The sequence below is a fragment of the Xenopus laevis genome, chromosome 8S, assembly GCF_017654675.1.
Source record: "Xenopus laevis strain J_2021 chromosome 8S, Xenopus_laevis_v10.1, whole genome shotgun sequence".
NCBI lineage: Eukaryota > Metazoa > Chordata > Amphibia > Anura > Pipidae > Xenopus > Xenopus laevis.
The window spans coordinates 17,812,139-17,829,962 of NC_054386.1; the positions used below are offsets into that span (position 1 = coordinate 17,812,139).

The 17,824-nt window shown below is 39.4% G+C and overlaps 1 protein-coding gene across 2 annotated transcripts in view; it reads left to right on the forward strand.

Annotated features, from left to right (window-relative positions):
- Nucleotides 1-17,478, forward strand: part of setd3.S (SET domain containing 3 S homeolog) — a 45,004-nt gene extending 27,526 nt beyond the window's left edge. For both annotated transcript variants that reach the window (XM_018232383.2, XM_018232382.2), the window contains exons 7-13: nt 2,635-2,693; nt 3,955-4,069; nt 6,852-6,926; nt 10,405-10,571; nt 12,680-12,765; nt 15,163-15,323; nt 16,987-17,478. In XM_018232383.2, the coding sequence (XP_018087872.1) occupies nt 2,635-2,693; nt 3,955-4,069; nt 6,852-6,926; nt 10,405-10,571; nt 12,680-12,765; nt 15,163-15,323; nt 16,987-17,397 (1,074 nt within the window). In that variant the 3' untranslated portion in view covers nt 17,398-17,478. The remainder of the gene's footprint in view (nt 1-2,634; nt 2,694-3,954; nt 4,070-6,851; nt 6,927-10,404; nt 10,572-12,679; nt 12,766-15,162; nt 15,324-16,986) is intronic.
- Nucleotides 17,479-17,824: the final 346 nt, after the last annotated feature.

Genomic DNA, 17,824 nt, shown 5'->3' on the forward strand with positions numbered 1-17,824 from the left:
CCCGACCTGCCACTAACCGTTCAGATCAAATAAAGTAAAGCTGCCCCTGACAGCAATCGAAAGTTTATGTCCGACAAAGCTGGTGACAGTCCCACTGATATGGTCAGATCGGCAATACATGCAGAGATTTATAGGCAGCCGACGGAAAACCTCTCAGTTCGACTGAACGACCGATCGCCATGGCACGAAAAATGTCGGGACTCTCCACACACGGCCCGAAAATTGTACGAATCCTTGATTTTTTCATCTATGGCCATCTAGACATTGTCTTTTGAATAAAGAAATCTGGTGCCTGAGCTGCTGGCCCTGGGCATGTCAGTGTTTCTAGAGAATGTCAGACACAAATTAAAAATGGAAGCTGTACAGAGCAGAAAACTCGTACTTAGGAATAGTTTAAAGCAGGGGCAAGCAGAGGAAGCAGACCCTGTGGCTGCAGGGGGGCGCAGGAGGTATAGGAGCCCCATGAGTCCCTAATTCATATACAGTTTCAATAAATATTGGTACAACAGGTCAGCCTCTATACATTTTTGGGGCCTGAAAAATGAAAGACTGAACTGGAAAGCATTACCCACCAAAGTAAGTATATGCTTGTAGCACAAAGGGTTAACTCCAGGAGGCATGCACTGTTTTGTGTAGGCATCTTTAACCAGTTCAATGGAGGCGCATCGTAAGCAGATTTGTGCAAGTAATTAAGCAGGCATGGGAAGCAAAGGGTTATACAAAGAGCGAGAGTGGGAGAAGGTGGAGAAGAAGCCACTGGCAATCTCCCACCCAATTGGCAGGCTCGCAGTGTATAATTTTCCTCAAATTGTGCACTGAGCTCAATCTTTTGTTTTCTAATTGATTTATAGTTTGAGCCACTTTTACCTCATCCCCTACTGTCCTGCACACGGTGCCAGCGAGTACATTACAGTGAGCGATGATAAATTGCCTTGCACTTGAGATGCTAATGCACCAACAGTAAAACTGCATCCTACACAGGACTTCATTAACGGCACTAGGAGGCTTCCCAGCACATTCTCAGGGCTTTTTATTGTAAGCTATGTAAGAGGTGTTTGATTACATTTCTCAGCATAACAAGAACGTAACTGCGTCCTGCATAGCTCATAATATCTGTTATTGGGCTGCTATAAAAGAAATGATTCCGATATAGAGGCAAATTCACTAACCTGCTAGCGCAGGCTTCGCCGCACTTCGCCAGGACGCCGCTAATTCACTAAAATCCGAAGTTGCGCTCAGGGAGGCAAACGGTAGTGAAGTTGCGCTAGCGTTAATTCATCAAGGAAAGCGCAGTTACGTTAGCGATGCCTAATTTGCATTCGGTGCCAAGTTAAAGTACAATGGAGGTATATGTAGCAGCAAATACATTACACTACACAAGCCTGGGAAAGCTTCATAAAATAAAATAGAGTTGTTATTTTGCCCTATACATGTGCCCACTGTATAGTTTAGGTGCCATATGTTAGGAAATGTAGGTGGGAAAGGGGATACCCCCAAAAAAATGTACGATCTTTTTCAGCCTATCACCCTTAAAAAAGGAAAAGACGCCAGCGTTTTTTGGGACTTAGAAAAAATTTAAACAAGCCCTATCTACTCTATTGCACTTCGCCTGGTCTCAGTTGGCGAAGGCAAGTCTGGCGCAAGAGTTAACGTTCATGAAAATCCGCAAGTTAGTGAATTAGCGTAGTTACGTCCCGTCGCCATAGTGCAACTTCGCCTGGCGTAAGGGTGCGAAGTAGTGCTAGAGTAGGTCCACTTCGCTAGAAGATTTACGCCAGCGCCCGTTAGTAAATCGGAGAAGTAACGAAATGACGTCACGGTGGCGAATTTGTGCTAGCGTTAGGCGCTTCGCACTTTAGTGAATTTGCCCCATAGAGAGGGGAATAGATCTGGAGTTATCCTGGACACTGACCTTAATCCTTGGAACACTTCATAGAGAACAGCTGAACAACTGAACAACTGAAAGGGGGCTTTCATCTGATCTGCTCCATTGTTAGTTCATCACTTCTATAAAATATGTGTGTTTATTGCCATAACTCACTCTGTACGGAGGGATTCTGTCTTTCTGGGCTCTCCCATTTACTGCAGAAAGTGAGGGGGGGCACAGAAAATCACATCCCTTCAGTTATATAGCATAAAAGTACAGTGTTGGCATCTATAACGTACTTTTAATTAGAACAAATCCGCGTATCCATGTTACTAAACATAAAATCAGATCAAATATTAAATTTTTGTTGTGTAAAACAATAAAGTAATGACTTAAGAAAAATCATAGCCATTTCTTTGTCCAGACAGTTGTCTAATTAATCCTTGCGTACGTTTGTGTATGTTGAAACAAAGGGTGCTTCCTTTTCGCACTGGCCACTTTTTTTTTTTGTTAAATTTGTGATGTCTGCGAGTTCCAGTCTAAGAATATGAAGACGCAGATTAATGGCAGCTGCTGGGCACAACAAATTAACTTGACAGTGATGTATGGGAACATAATAGCAGGTTGATCCCTGAGTACCGCTGCTGGACGCCTCCTGTTTCATTTGGCTCTTGTTAAGAAGCTAAATTATGAAATTGTACTGACTGTTTTCTCATTTTTGTTTTCCTATTTTCCTTCCATTTCTCTTCATTGCTTCAAAACCCCAGACCCATCCTAATGCCACCAAACTGCCTTTGAAGGATTCTTTCACTTTCGATGATTACAGGTTGGTCCTTTGTTTGTTCTCAGTAAGATGATGGATAGAATGATGCTGTAAAAGCAGACTCCCCCTCCACTACTGTAATGGTTTATCGCCCCATTTGCTCTGTTGGACCAGTATGCTTTTGGTGGCTCTAATGAGCCAGATGCATGCACTTCATTGCATTTTCATACGCACAGATGCCAATACATGTGGCAATAAAGTTAGATATAAGGATGGTTTGGGTGCTGCTCTTTAACCCAGACTGGTTCCTTTAAAATGCCATTTTCTTTTCAAAGGCGTGGTTCAACTTTAAAGGGGTAGTTCATCTTTAAGTAAACATTTAGCGTGTAATAGAATGGCCAATTCGAATCAACGTTTGTATTGGTTTTCATTAATTATATTTTATAGTTTTATAATTATTTGCCTTCTTCTTCTGACTCTTTCCAGCTTTCAAATGGGCATCGCTGACCCCATCTAAAAAGCAAATGCTCTATAAGGCTATATTGCCACTTTTTATTCCTCATCTTTCTAGTAAGGTCCTCTCCTACTCAATTAACTCTAAAACCTTAGATAAAAAAAATTTAAACCAATTCCAAATTGTATCAGAATATCACTCTCTGCCTCGTACTAAACGTTAACTCAAAGGTGAGCAACCCTTTTAAGTGAACTTCTAGTATTTTATACAATGGCCTATTCTAAGCAGCTTTTCATTTTGTCTTCAATATTTATTTTTTATAGTTTATGAATTATTTTTACTTTCTCTTCTGACTCTTTCCAGCTTTCAATAGGGGGCACTGACCCCCATCTATAAACAAATGCTCTGTAAGGATACACGTTTTATGCTAATGCTACTTTTTATTGCTGATCTTTCTATTCAGTCCCTCTCCTATTCATATTCCAATCTCTTATTCAAATCAATGCATGGTTGCTGGGGTAAATTGAACCCTAGCAACCAGATTGCTGAAATTGCAAACTGGAGAGCTGCTGAATAAAACCACAAATAAAACAAAATCAAAGCCAATTGCAGATTGTCTCAGAATATCACTCTCTACATCATACTAAAACATAACACAAAGTTGAACCACCTCTTTAAGTGAGATACAAGACATCCAATTAATAATTTAAGAAGTTTATTAATAGCTTAGTTAGCATTTTAAATTATGGCAACTTTTTTTTTTTCTTTTCAAACGCCATTTGTCCTTTGAATCCCTGTGTAATTTCATGGTTCTAAGAAGACCTTTTCTCTGTCCCTTTAAAAATAAATGTCCATTTCTTCTGATTCTAGATGGGCAGTATCTTCTGTCATGACAAGACAGAACCAGATCCCAACAGAGGATGGATCAAGAGTTACTTTGGCGTTGATCCCATTATGGGATATGTGTAATCACACCAATGGGTTGGTAAGTGCTTGTAAATTGTGTGGCTCAATTCACATTTAATTGCAGTTGTGATATGCGCAGGTTTCTGGATCCAGGATTTGTCACTGAAATGTTAAAATTTCTATCCCTTGACTGTCACCTTCTAACTTTACTTTGGGTTAGAGTCCTGCAGCGGGTCCCCCGCGGGTAACCCGCAATAAAAGCAGGCACACTGCGGAATGAGGGGAGGATTTTCAGTGGGTATTGCCGCCGGTCGCGGCTCTGCTGGTCAGGTTGAGGGTCTCATCTAAATGTATTATCCTATGTAATATTGTGTATATTTTACTCCTTTTAAAGTTTTGCAAAACTTGTTTCTGTCCCTGCCCACTTCTGATGAAGTCACTTTGCAGCACCATCACTTCCTGTTTGATGGTGGTCGGCGGGTTGTCGGAAAAGGCAGTTTGGGGTAGCGGATCAAAGTCGTAAAATATGCGGTGCTGCGAGTCGGGTCTGGGTCTTAGAAATTGGTTCCGGGCAGGACTCTCTATTGGGTTACAAACTGGTTTATTGAGATCGCAAGTAGACGTCAATCATTTGTGTCTTGAGTTATTTTTTCAAAATCTTATTTGTGGGTTTTCAGAATTGTCAACAAAATGTTATTTTGCTTGTTAAACAAAGCTATCATTTCTTTCTTTTTATATAACCAAATAACTTGATATTACTACTGCACAGCAGAGGAATCTGCAGCATAATTAACTGATTAACGTTCTGTATTGTCAGCACTGCAATTTTTCAACTCTATTTAAGTTGAAACGGTTGAACTGTCTGATGATATCCCCTATTGAATGTTCTTTAGTAGTATAGGGAGGATCAAGCATCCTGTGTAGAGTTCACCTACTGTTAGTGACTTTATAGTCTGTAAACTGTTTTTTTAATTCACAGATATACTGTGCTGCCTATATCCTTCTTTTCTCTCTTAAGAGAGGTCTCTACCATGTTGCTTTTTACCTTTGGAATTCCGGTGCTGATTTAAACTGCAAAGAACTTTTCCTCTTCCCAACTAAACTCACATGCAACTCCTGAAGCACTAGCACAGCATCAGTTTAAAATCTGGTGCTCATAATCCAATCCTTTAACTGTTGTGAATGGCTATACTTATAAACTTCCTATTTGTGTCTGTAAGATAATAATGCACTGAAAGTTTTGTAAAACAGATGCCTCCTATATCTTGCAACTATTTAACTCATGGTACATAACCTTTAATTTAATAAGGCAAGTTTCTTTTCATTCTTGACCATTCTTGGTCTTCATTCTTGGCCATACTTGGTCTTCATTCTTGGCCATACTTGGTCTTCATTCTTGGCCATACTTGGTCTTCATTCTTGGCCATACTTGGTCTTCATTCTTGGCCATACTTGGTCTTCATTCTTGGCCATACTTGGTCTTCATTCTTGGCCATACTTGGTCTTCATTCTTGGCCATACTTGGTCTTCATTCTTGGCCATACTTGGTCTTCATTCTTCACATCTGCATTTTACAAGTAACACTATTTCAAGATTAATATAAAAGCATGCACGTAGAGAATATAAAGCAGAGTATTTGTTTTATTATATGTAGTTTGTTCTTTTTAAAAACCAAGTGCAACTGAGCTACTGTGTATGGAGAAAATGACGAAGATGGGTCTTTTGGGGATCAGCGCTATATTTGTTGCCAAATGCATTGCATCTATAATTATTTAGGATGCATCTAATGTTATTTAGGTGATAAACAAACCTCCTATATGTGAGAAACCATAAACCGTTTCAGCCAAAATCAGAAATAATCTGAATCATTTGAAAACCTTTTCCATTGAAGTGCAAAGCGAGTGTTTAACAGTAGCTGTCTGAATTTTGCCATTCTCTAAAAGCAAAGGAAAATAGTTTTCAAACTGTTTTTTTATTTAAATGGCTCTGTTTAGGTTTAAGCACATTAAACAATTTGTTGTGTAGGCTGCAGGTAGTCTTTGGGGCAAATTCACTAAGATGCGAAGTTGCGCCAGGCGCAACTTCGCCGTACTTCGCCAGGCGTAGTTTCGCCAGGTCTCCGCAAATTCACTAAAATCCGAAGTTGCGCACAGGGGTAGCGTAAGGTTGCGGAGTTGCGCTAGCGTTGATTCGCTATATAAAGCAAAGTTACGCTAGCGAAGGCTAATTTGCATACGGCGCGAAATTCAAATTTCAATGGAGGAACACGTATCTGCACTACAAATGCCTAGAAAACCTTCAAATCAGCAAATAAAAATTTTATTTTGCCCTACACATGTGCCCACTGTCTAGGTAAGTTGCCATGAGTCAGGAAATGTAGGGGGGAGGAAGGGGAGCCCCAAAAAATTTTCAATCTTTTTCAGCCTATCAGCCATCATGTAGAAAACACGCCAGTGTTTTTTGGGACTTAGAAAAAATTTTGACTTTTTTTGAAACAATCCCTATCTACTCTATTGCGCTTCGCCAGGTCTAGCGTTCGGCGCTTCGCGGCTTAGTGAATTTGCCCCTTTGTGTGTCTCTCAGGCATGGCTTGACATTGATGCTTTAGAAAAACATCATGCACTTTGAGCAACATCAAGAAAACAGGTGTAGAATAGGTATACAGTTTGTGTCCTAGGTGTTTGTTATCCCCGCCAGATTTCATAAAATATTCAGTTCCAAAACTGTCACATCAGGTGGAACAGAGTAGCTCGTTGAATGATTTTCATTAATGTTTTATGCCGTCGAAAGACAAACTTGCTGCAGGTAAAATCATATCGAATGAGTTCAAATCTTTATTAATTACTTTTTTCCTTGCTTAGATAACAACTGGTTACAATTTAGAAGATGACCGTTGTGAGTGTGTAGCACTGCAGGACTTCAAGAGTGGGGAACAGGTAAGAATAGCCTTTCAGCTGTAAAATAGCGGTCACGGGAGTTGCTGGAGGGGAGTTTGACTTGATGTAATTATATCACCCTTCTTTATATAAATGTTTGTATATAATTCTCCATGCAATAATGTACTTAACTTTGTGCTAAACTTTCTTATTACCTGGTGCTGTGCAACTCGGCTAAGACTGTAAATATAAACCTGATACTGTAGAAACACCACTGGGTTGAGTTGTATAGAAAACTACTGAGATGGTTGGGAGCTAAATTCATAGCACAACTAGACATGTGTTTATAACTGTGGATGATGCTGAGATATACACAGGTATCATGGATGGGAACAATAGACCTAGGAAGAAGTACATCAACCCTATGAATTAGTACTAGCTAACAGTTCACAGTTGTTCTTAATTTATGTAAAACTATCCAAGAACATTTACCTCTAGTAATATACCTAATGGTGTTTTGTTATATAGCCCTTTGATTGTTATTATTGTTTTAATATAGTCATGTATGTATGTATCAAATTTGTGTTACTCATTTACAGAAAGTGAAGAAAAGGCAATATAAGGCTGTTCCAAAAAATAGCAGTGTCTGCATTCTTCTTTACCAACTCAAACATTCACTGGATAAACTGAAACATGTTTCAAGATTTTGCTTTCCTTTGAATCACTGAACTAATATTTAGTTGTATAACCAGTGTTTCTGAGAACTGCTGCACATCTGTGTTGCATGGAGTCCATCGACTTCTGGCACCCGTTACATTCCACAATTCTTCTGCATTTCTTGGTTTTGCATCAGAAACAGCATTTTTTATGTCACCCCACAAGTTTGCTATTGGATTAAGGTCCAGGGATTGGGCTGGCCACTCCATAACGTCAATCTTGTTGGTCTGTAGCCAAGATATTGCTCATTTACTGGTGTGTTTGGGGTCTTTGTCTTGTTGAAACTCCCATTTCAAGGGCATTTTATCTTCGGCATAAGGCGACATGACTTCTTCAAGTATTTTGATGTATTGAAACTGATCCATGATCCCTGGTATGTGATAAATAGACCCAACACCATAGTATGAGAAACATCCCCAAATCATGATGCTTCCGCCACCATGTTTCACTGTCTTCACTCTGTACTGTGACTTGAATTCAGTGTTTGGAAAACAGAACAAGCTTTCTTTCATCAGTCCACTAAATGTTGCGCCATTTCTCTATAGGCCAGTCAATGTGTTTTTTGGCAAACTTTAATCTCTTCAGCAAGTCTCTTTTTCAACATTGGGACTTTGCAGGGGCTTCTTGCCGATAGCTTGGCTTCACATAGATGTGTTCTAATTGTAACGTTACTCACAGGTAACTTTAGACCTTCTTTGATCTTTCTGGAACTGATCATTGGCTGAGTATTTGCCATTTTGGCTATTCTTCTATCCATTCGAATGGTAGTTTTCTTCCACATCTTTCAGGTTTTGGTTGCCATTTTAAAGCATTTGAGATAATTTTAGCTGAGCAGCCTATCATTTTCTGCACTTCTTTTTATGTTCCCCCCCCCCCTCCAATCAACTTTTTAATCGATTTTCAGAGAGAAATGCACTATAAGCAGCATGCACAACATTTGCTGCCTTCCTTCCTTAAATATTGGCCGGAATTGACACTTGTTTTTTCACAGAATGAATGACCTCACTAATTAAACTCCACACTGCTATTATTTGGAACACACTATTATTATTTTGAACAAGCCTCAATTAATGATTCAATTACACAGAATCAGCAGCATGCATGTCATTTATATTACTCTACTATACCTACTATTAAATTGTTTGCATGTAGAAATATTATTTCTACCAAAAACAGTGATTGATCAGGTTAGTGATGTCGGAATGTTGTTATTCTGAACACAAGTGTGTGTGTGTATGTGTGTAAAACCATGTACATCATTCAAACTGAGATATCATTAATGCTTATTGAAAGGAAGCCTAACTACTTTATTTAGGGGCCCATTTACTTAGCTCGAGTGAAGGAATAGAGGGAAAATAGTTTGAATTTCGAATGTTTTTTTTGGCTACTTCGACCATCGAATGCGCTACATTGACTACGACCTTCGACTTCGAATCGAACGATTCAAACTAAAAATCGTTCGACTATTCCACTATTCTATAGTTGAAGTACTGTTAAAAAATTCTTTGACCCCCTAGTTTGCCACCTAAAACCTACCGAGGCCAATGTTAGCCTATGGGATAGGTCCCCATAGGCTTCCTAACAATTTTCTGATCGAAGGAATATCCTTCGATCGATGGATTAAAATCCTTCGAATCGTTCGATCGTAGGAATAGCGGTAAATCCTTCGACTTCGATATTCAAAGTCGAAAGGATTTTACTTCGCCGGTCGAATATCGAGGGTTAATTAACCCTCGATATTCGACCCTAGGTAAATGTGCCCCTTAATGTTTACATGATTTTCTAGTAGATTTAAGGTATTAAGATCCAAATTATGGAAAGATCAATTATCCAGAAAGCTTTAGGTCCCCAGCATTCTTGATAACTTGTCCCATACCTGTAATCCCCAGTACAGCTCTTAACGGGTCTTGTGGAAACAAAAAAAGTTTTTATTTACTTTACAAAACTATATTTTTGTTTTCACAAGACCTGTTGAGTGTTGTACTTCATGGGACTATATAAATGTGTGTGCATAAAATGAATTATTGCTGCAAATAGTTACATACTTTCATCACACATAAATATGTAACTGTGGATCATTTTCTTAATAAATTCAATTAACAGTCATTATGTTTATGACTCATTTTAACTGATTTCTTATCTACTTTTTAGAATTAGAGTAAAAAACAAATGAGGTTTTAGCTCATATTTATGCACACATCTAGAATTCAAAAGGGTTCACGAACTTTCAAGCACCACTGTAACAGTAAAATTGTATGCAACTTTCTGAGCTGCAGATTTTTCTTCTTTAAACCAGAGCAGGCTGTCAGATATGTGCAAATAGGCATCTATGGAAGGAAAAGTCAGACCATTAATGCATACATTACTAGGGATGCACCGAATCCAGGATTCGGTTCGGGATTCGGGCAGGATTTAGCCTTTTTCAGCAGGATTCGGCCGAATCCTTTTGCCTGGCCGAACCGAATCCTAATTTGCACATACAAATTAGGTGTGGGGACTGAATTCTTGTCACAAAACGAGGAAGTAAATAATGTTTTCCTCTTCACATCCCTAATTTGAATATAAGATTTAGGATTTGGTTCGGCATTAGGCCGAATCTTTCGCGAAGGATTCGGGGGTTTGGCGAATCAAAAATAGTGGATTCGGTGCATCCCTATAAATTACAGAATAATTTTATCCTTGGGAGGCAGATAATTGTTATTTTGCTGTCACAGATGGATAAACAGAGCTGTAGGGAGTTGTAATCTCTTTCCAGAGAACATGCTTTAGACCTTTTTGGTGGTTGTTGTTTATTTATTTCTTCTTAATACCCCCTATTTAGATTTACATATTTTATGGAACTCGTTCCAATGCTGAATTTGTTATCCACAATGGCTTCTTCTTTGAAAATAACTTGCACGATCGTGTGAAAATAAAGCTGGGTGTCAGTAAGAGCGACCGGCTGTATGCCATGAAGGCTGAAGTCCTGGCTCGCGCTGGCATCCCCACGTAAGTCTTGCATACAGCTGTTTTAATGAGACTTGAACTGCTTTATACATCTCCTTGTTTCCGCAACATTTCAACAGTTGCACAGCCCCCCACACAAAACAAAACTCCAAGGGCTCGCAAGCTCTTTCCTAAAATCCTTATAACTAGTTGTTCTTCAAAATGCCACAAAAATTATCCATACATCCTAATAATTGCTTTTTAATTGCAAAAAAAAAAATTACTTTATAAAAGTCATAGATCTTGGGTCTCTTGATTTGTAGAACAGGGAAAGCAATGCATATTTAGTGAAATGAACGATAATGATGCGGACCGCATCAGAGCTCACCCGGTACGCTGTGTCCTCCCAGCTGCTGCCCTCGCGAGTCGCCAATTACTTTGTGCCGGTATAGTCTCCTTCTAACTTGAACTCCTGCATGTTGGGCGCTAGTCCGGAAAGTATTGCAGGGACACAGACTTCATGTAGGAAAAGCGGCTTTATTGAATCACACACAGTGGAATCTTGTAGTGCAGTGTAAGTGCTGAACGCCTGATTTACGCATGAAACCCGGCACTTCCCCTGAGACTGTGTCCCTGCAATACTTTCCGGTCTAGCGCCCAACATGCAGGAGACTATACCGGCACAAAGTATCAGCAACGCAGCAGTTTTTACAATGTTACCCTGTAGATTTTTTTTATTATATAATTATTTATAATATAATGTTACCCTGTAGGTTTTTTTAATTATATAATATATATTTAATAATATAATTTTATTTTAATATAATTATATATTATTAAATATACGTTCACCTGGGCACTGTTGCTGCAAAATTGTCATAATTAGTATTGGTGCTGAATAGTATACCATCTGCATAGGGTTTGGCACACTGTTCAGCACCACTTTAAAGGGGTTGTTCACCTTCCAAACACCTTCAGTTTAGTTGTTTTCAGATTGTTCCCCAGAAATAAAGACTTTTTTCAATTACTTTCCATTCTATATCTTTTACGTTTTTTTTCCAAAATCTAAGTTTAAAGTTGAATGTCTCTGATGTCTGTTTATTAGCTCAGTAATTTAGGCGCAGACTAAAGTGTTACAATTTTGCAACATTTAGTTAATACATTACTCAGAAGCATCCCTGGAATATTAGCAACTATTGTATCAATTCTAACAGCTGCCTGTAATGAAACCCAGTAGTGATGTGCAGGCCGGCCCGATACCCGCGGGTCAGTCGGGTTTGGGCTGACCTTGCACTGTTCTCTGCGGGTAGCAGGCAGGTGTGGGTTGAGCTCTTCTCCTGCACTCCCCGCCTGCCACCGTCAAATGCCGGCTTCCGACTTCCGGGCTGTTCCTTAAAGATGTTGCGCCTGCTCGCCCCATCCCTTTTGTGACATCATTGGCGGCGCGGGTCTATAAAAGGGACCTGGAAGTTGGGCTTGGGTGGCGGGCGGGCGGGTGCGGGTCGCCCTGCCCATCACTAAAACCCAGAGATTCTGCTCAGCAAGAAGAAATGTATCAACTAAATGTATCAGTTTAGAACCGTTTACAAGGTCGTCGACCCCCCCTCCCAGAGTTGCTTTAGAAGGTGAAAAATGACACTACACTTCAATATTAGAAGAACAGCGACACATATCAAATACAAAGTCATCGGAAAAAGTCGTTATTTCTGGTGATCTATCTGAAATAACTAGTTGTTTGAAGGTGAACAGCCCCTTTAACCCTTTTACTGCAGTAAGTATTGTACAAAATAAACTACAGGGAGAATGGGGCGTTTGACTTCTGCTGCCATGCACAGAAAAACAAAAGTGTTCACTGCTTTTAAGGTTGTATCAATAGTCTGGTACACAAATAATGGCCATGCAAAGATATCAAAACATTTTTGCCAGGTGCCTGAGCATCAGACTGCTTTGTATTTATTAGCATTACAGGCAGTCTCAGGGGGACTGATGCACTTTGATTAACTTTTGTTCTAATAGATCGCAGCACCAATATTAATGCCCTATTCCCATTAACCTGTCATCAAATCAGGTGAAAATCAGATTATAAGGTCGACTTTGAATTCATAGTTGCAGTTTTTTTAATAGTGATTTCGGATGCCTTTTTGTAACAATTTCATATATATACTTTACAGATCCAGTGTATTTGCATTGCATGTCACAGAGCCACCAATTTCTGCCCAACTACTGGCTTTTCTTCGAGTTTTCTGCATGGATGAGGGTAATTATGCATTGATAACTTTTTTATCTTTTATATAACAGCATGTAATATAAAGTCCATAGATAGATACTTTTTTTTAGCCAACAAAAATGCATAAAAACATGCGCTGACCAAACGATTAATTAAGCCTCTTATAAGAACACGCCTTTAGCTAATGAAAATTAAACATTCTGAGCTTCTCATGAAAAGTATTACCCAGCTTTATATACCTGTAAGTGTGTTAGGGGCTAAAGGGTGTTTTTGGAAATGCTGGACTCGTAAATGTGGGATTGGGTTGTTTAGTCAAACTAATATTTTTGTCTTGCTGCAAGCAATCAGCCAATAATAACAGGTGAAATATGCCAGTGACATGGAGTGTGTTGGATGCAACTACAAATAATGTTAGATTAAGCAGTTCCCAAATAATGCATTGCAACATTTTATGCATTGTCCCTGCTGCAGGTTTACAGCTGTGCATGCTCCATTGTTGACCAGTAGATTTTGAGAGTGTGATGTTAGGACAGAGGGGAATATAAGTTCCAAATGTTCCCTAAGTTTATATCTTTCTAAATACTGAACTGATACTTATATGTTTTATGTATTTGTTTATTACTAGTGTGGGCTGTGAAAACAGGTATAATTATTATGTATTTATATAGCGCCAACATATTGCTGTGCTGTGTATTTGTGGGCAGGGCTACCACTGGAAATCATGGGGTTCCCCCTACAAAAGTTATAAAAAAAACTCTGCTCTGATTTGCCACTGAATTGTAAGTCCTGGTAAAGCCACACGAGGATTGGATAAGTTAGAGGAGAGGTTCAAACTTCACCCATTCAACCTTCGTGTGTCTTATAATTAACTGGCAAATCAGAGCAGTTAGAATAAAAAAAAAGATGCAGGCACCGGACCTTCCTCCCTTCCGAAGTCTGCAGCTCACTGACACCTTAACACCCTAAACCATCCAGGCCTGGTATCGATTGGCAGCCCTGTTCGTTCGTTATAATATCTAGTTCACTATATAGAGGAGAAGGAACTGGTAGGAACAGTGAGACCAGAGAATTTTCTGATGTTACACCACAACGCATAATTAATACAGACACCTAGGGTATGAAAAAATAATGATTTGATGTAATATATAGGTACAAAAAGGTTGTTACGCTCCCTGCCAGAAGCACAGTAGGAGGGGGACAGCCAATCACAGCCCTGCAGTCACACAAGCACAGACAGGCTTCAGTTCCCTATCAGGTCCTGCTAGCTGCTGCCCTACAGTGCTGAGAGCCTCCGGCTCCCCTGCACAGCCTGGGAATTCAGGGAGCAGGAAGTGGAAGGGAGGCATTATTAGGGTTTCTGCACAAATACTCAATAAATCTGCCTGAAACATTACTTTTTAAGCACAATTCTTCTATATCTAAATGAATGTAATCCACTGGTACATTATTATTTTTTACACTGAATGTCTCCTTTAAAGGGGATGTATGGTCAAAAATTAAAATCCCCCTTTGGCTTTGGGGGAGTGAATATAACTGTTTTTCTAATTGCAAATCAATTTTTCTTATGACCCATTTTGTAAGTTGCTCGCTGCACACTCATATACCCCACATACCTGCTCATGCTTCAGCAGTGCGCAAAACCTTCACGGCCCGTGGCCGTCTCATCTGCTTGGCCCACCTGCCTCTTCTGCTTGTCCCGCCCTCCTACCAATGAAAAATGAGAAGGCAGTCAAGCAATGGTGGGAGTGTCGGTGAGGTGCACGCATATCGAGCAGGCGTCTGCAAACAAGACTGCCTACTTGGTTTTCATTGGTAGACGGGCAGGACCTGAAGTAGAAGCAGGCGGGCCAAGCAGACGAGACGGCCACGGGTCGTGAAGGTTTTACACGCTGCTGAAGCACGAGCAGGTATGTGGGGGATATGATTGCGCTGTGAGCAACTTAAAAAACTGCTCATAAAAAAATAATTATTTGCAATTAGAACAATGCTTATATTCACTCCCCAAAGCCAAAGAGGGATTTTAATATTTGACCATACATCCCCTTTGAGTGCTCTCCAGTAATACTTCTCTACAATGTTTCATAAAAAGAAACGAAATTGTGTAGGCATAGCCCTGCTTTTTTTTTTTTTTTTTTTCATCTCCCGCCCCGTACATGAATTTTCAAGCACATGTAGTATTGCTTTACATCGAATTCTAGGTTTTATGGGCTTTGATCCAAATGTTTCTAATGTAGTTAGTTAGCCAAAAATGTAATGTATAAAGGCTGGAGTGACTGGATGTCTAACATAATAGCCAGAACACTACTTCCTGCTTTTCATCTCTCTTGGTTTCCACTGACTGGTTACCAGGCAGTAACCAATCAGAGACTTGAGGGGGGGCACATCGTTCATACCTCTAACTTAAATCTTTCCCTGGTCTCTCTGCAGATGAACTAAAAGGGCACCTAATTGGCGATCATGCAATCGATAAAATCTTCACTCTTGGAAACTCTGAATTTCCTGTGAGCTGGGAGAATGAGATTAAACTTTGGACATTCCTTGAAGCTAGAGCTTCTCTTCTCTTAAAAACCTATAAAACGTCTGTTGAGGTAACTATCATCCTTAAGGCAATCTCTTACTTTAGCAGCTCTTTTAAGGACACCATCTAAGATAATGAATGCAGTCTCATGGATAAGATGTTTAAAGGAGAAGTAAAGTTTAAAATATAATAAGGCAGAAATGCTGAATTTAATTTTTAAACATGAACTTACTGCACCACAAGCCTAATCAAACAAATGATTTATGCTTTCAAAGTTGGCCACAGGGGGCTGTCATCTTTTAACTTTGTTACACAAGACAAGACTGTGCACATGCTCAGTGTGGTCTGTGCTGCTTACAGATCGTCATTAATTATTATTAACAGCACAAGTCAAATAATATCTGCAAGAAACCGATACAGCAAGACTGATTAATAATCAGAATATACAGACTGAACTGGGTCCTGTGTTGTCATGTAATCTAATGTGGATTTTACAGTTTTTTTATTGTTTAACACAGACGTTCTCCAACTCTACAGAACCAGTGGCTGCAGCAAAATAATCCTCCAAATAGAATGCAAGTTTATCTGATTAAATCTGGCTCCGTGATCTTTGTCCCTGCAGCTGGAGTTGGAAACAGTAAAGGGGATGTAAAGGCAAAAATAAAATCCAATACAAAGCTCTACACAGTCGCCAACTGCTCTACAGGGAAACAAACAAAGCTGCTTGAGTTCTGTATGGCTGGGAAGTAAGAAGCGGGTTCCCCCTGCTGTTCATAAGTATGATTGTTTCCACGTTTAGCAGCTAGGGACCGTCTGACAATTCCTATCCACAGCAGTAAATGAAGTGAGAATTTCACTGCATGGAGTCGGGTTTCTTATAAAAACGGTACACATTTTTTAATTAAAGTATAATAGAGATAGGTTTCTTTTTCATTAAAGAAAGTAAAAATGGTATTTTATTATTTTTGCCTTTACATGCCCTTTTAAAGGATAAGTAAACCTTTAAAATAAGTGAGTGTAAAATTAATGAGGGGGCTATTCTAAGCACTTTTGTAATTTACATTCATTATTTATTTTGGTTTTATTCCAAGATATTAAGGGATACATGTGCTGTTAATATGAATGAATTTTGTTACAACAGCGCCACCTGCTGGTCATTTTCTGACCAGTCTGACCACCAAGTAGTCAAGGAAGTTGTCAGGAGAAAGAAAGAGGCTGCTCTGATGTTCTTCTACTTAGGAAAGATGTGAGAAACGTTCCTAATTGTTTTCCTAAGCAGAAGAACATCAGAGCAGCCTCTTTTAGGAAAGATGAGATGTGTTGTGAAGCTACATCTGACAGATTGAGGTGAACTTTGGCAAAGTAGAGGAGAATGGTTTGACTGCTCAAATCAGTCTAACAGTCAAATTAAATTGATTTGCTTTGGTTTCAATTCGTTTAAAACTTTCCTGACTGTCAGGAAAAGTTTGCTAATCCTTCTGGATTCTCCAATTTACTCGGTAATAGATGTGACCCAATTTCAGGGTAAGATAAAGAAAATGTATTTCAGTTATTTGACTTTTTTATTATTTTGATATAAAACACCAGTATATTGCAACAAGGTGGGTTCTTTTATGTTTGTTTTTGGACTTCTTTATTATCCATATTTTTGGGTCAGGAATGTATTAAATCTAACACACATTTTCACCGTTGTTTCATTTAAATACATTTTGAATCTTTTTCCTTCTTTTCAGGATGATAATAAGGTTCTGGAACAACCGGACTTGACTTTTCATTCAGCAATGGCAGTTAAGCTGCGTCGGGCGGAGAAGGAGACCTTGGAAAAGGCAGTAAAAAGCGCCAGCGATAACCGTAAGCTGTATAGCAAAAATTTGGAGGAAGGCACTCCACTTCCAAAATATGAGGAGGGCAACATTGCTTTTGTAGAGAACAGTGTAGCAGGCTCCAAACTTCCCCTTGTTCTAGAGAGCCTAGATGAAGAAGATGTCAAGCTCCAAGAAGCCATCACAATCTCAGAGATAACAGAAAATGGATTTCTTAATGACAAAGATTTGCTTCCCAATGGGACCAAATCCGAAAACGACAATATCCTTGCAGACGATAATCATCAAGAAACGGCAATTGCCAAAGAGTTTTGTTCCTAAACCATCAAAGAGGCGAAAGTACAGTTGTGAAAAAAAAAAATTGACTGTATATTCGAATTAAAACCGGCGAAAGTTTGTGCAGCTCTGCATTGGTGTGAGTTCCTGTTTCTGCAGATCAGCATTGCTGCTTTCATATTTGTTTGTTCACCCTTTTCAGAAGAGAAACTCACACACAAATGGGGCTCTTTTTAAACCTCTTGTCCAGCTTTAAAGAGGGAACAACCTAGAGTGATCTTTAGAGTTTATTTTTTTTTCCCTCCAGTGTGAGGAAAAACTCTCACCAGTGAAACCAAACTAGTCTGCAATTAAGCAGCCGAAATAAAAAAAGAGCTTGATGATCGGGATGTCCTCAGTTGGAAATTATATGAATAGATAGTACAGGTGTAGGATCCGTTATCCAGAAACCTGTTATCCTGAAAGCTCTGAT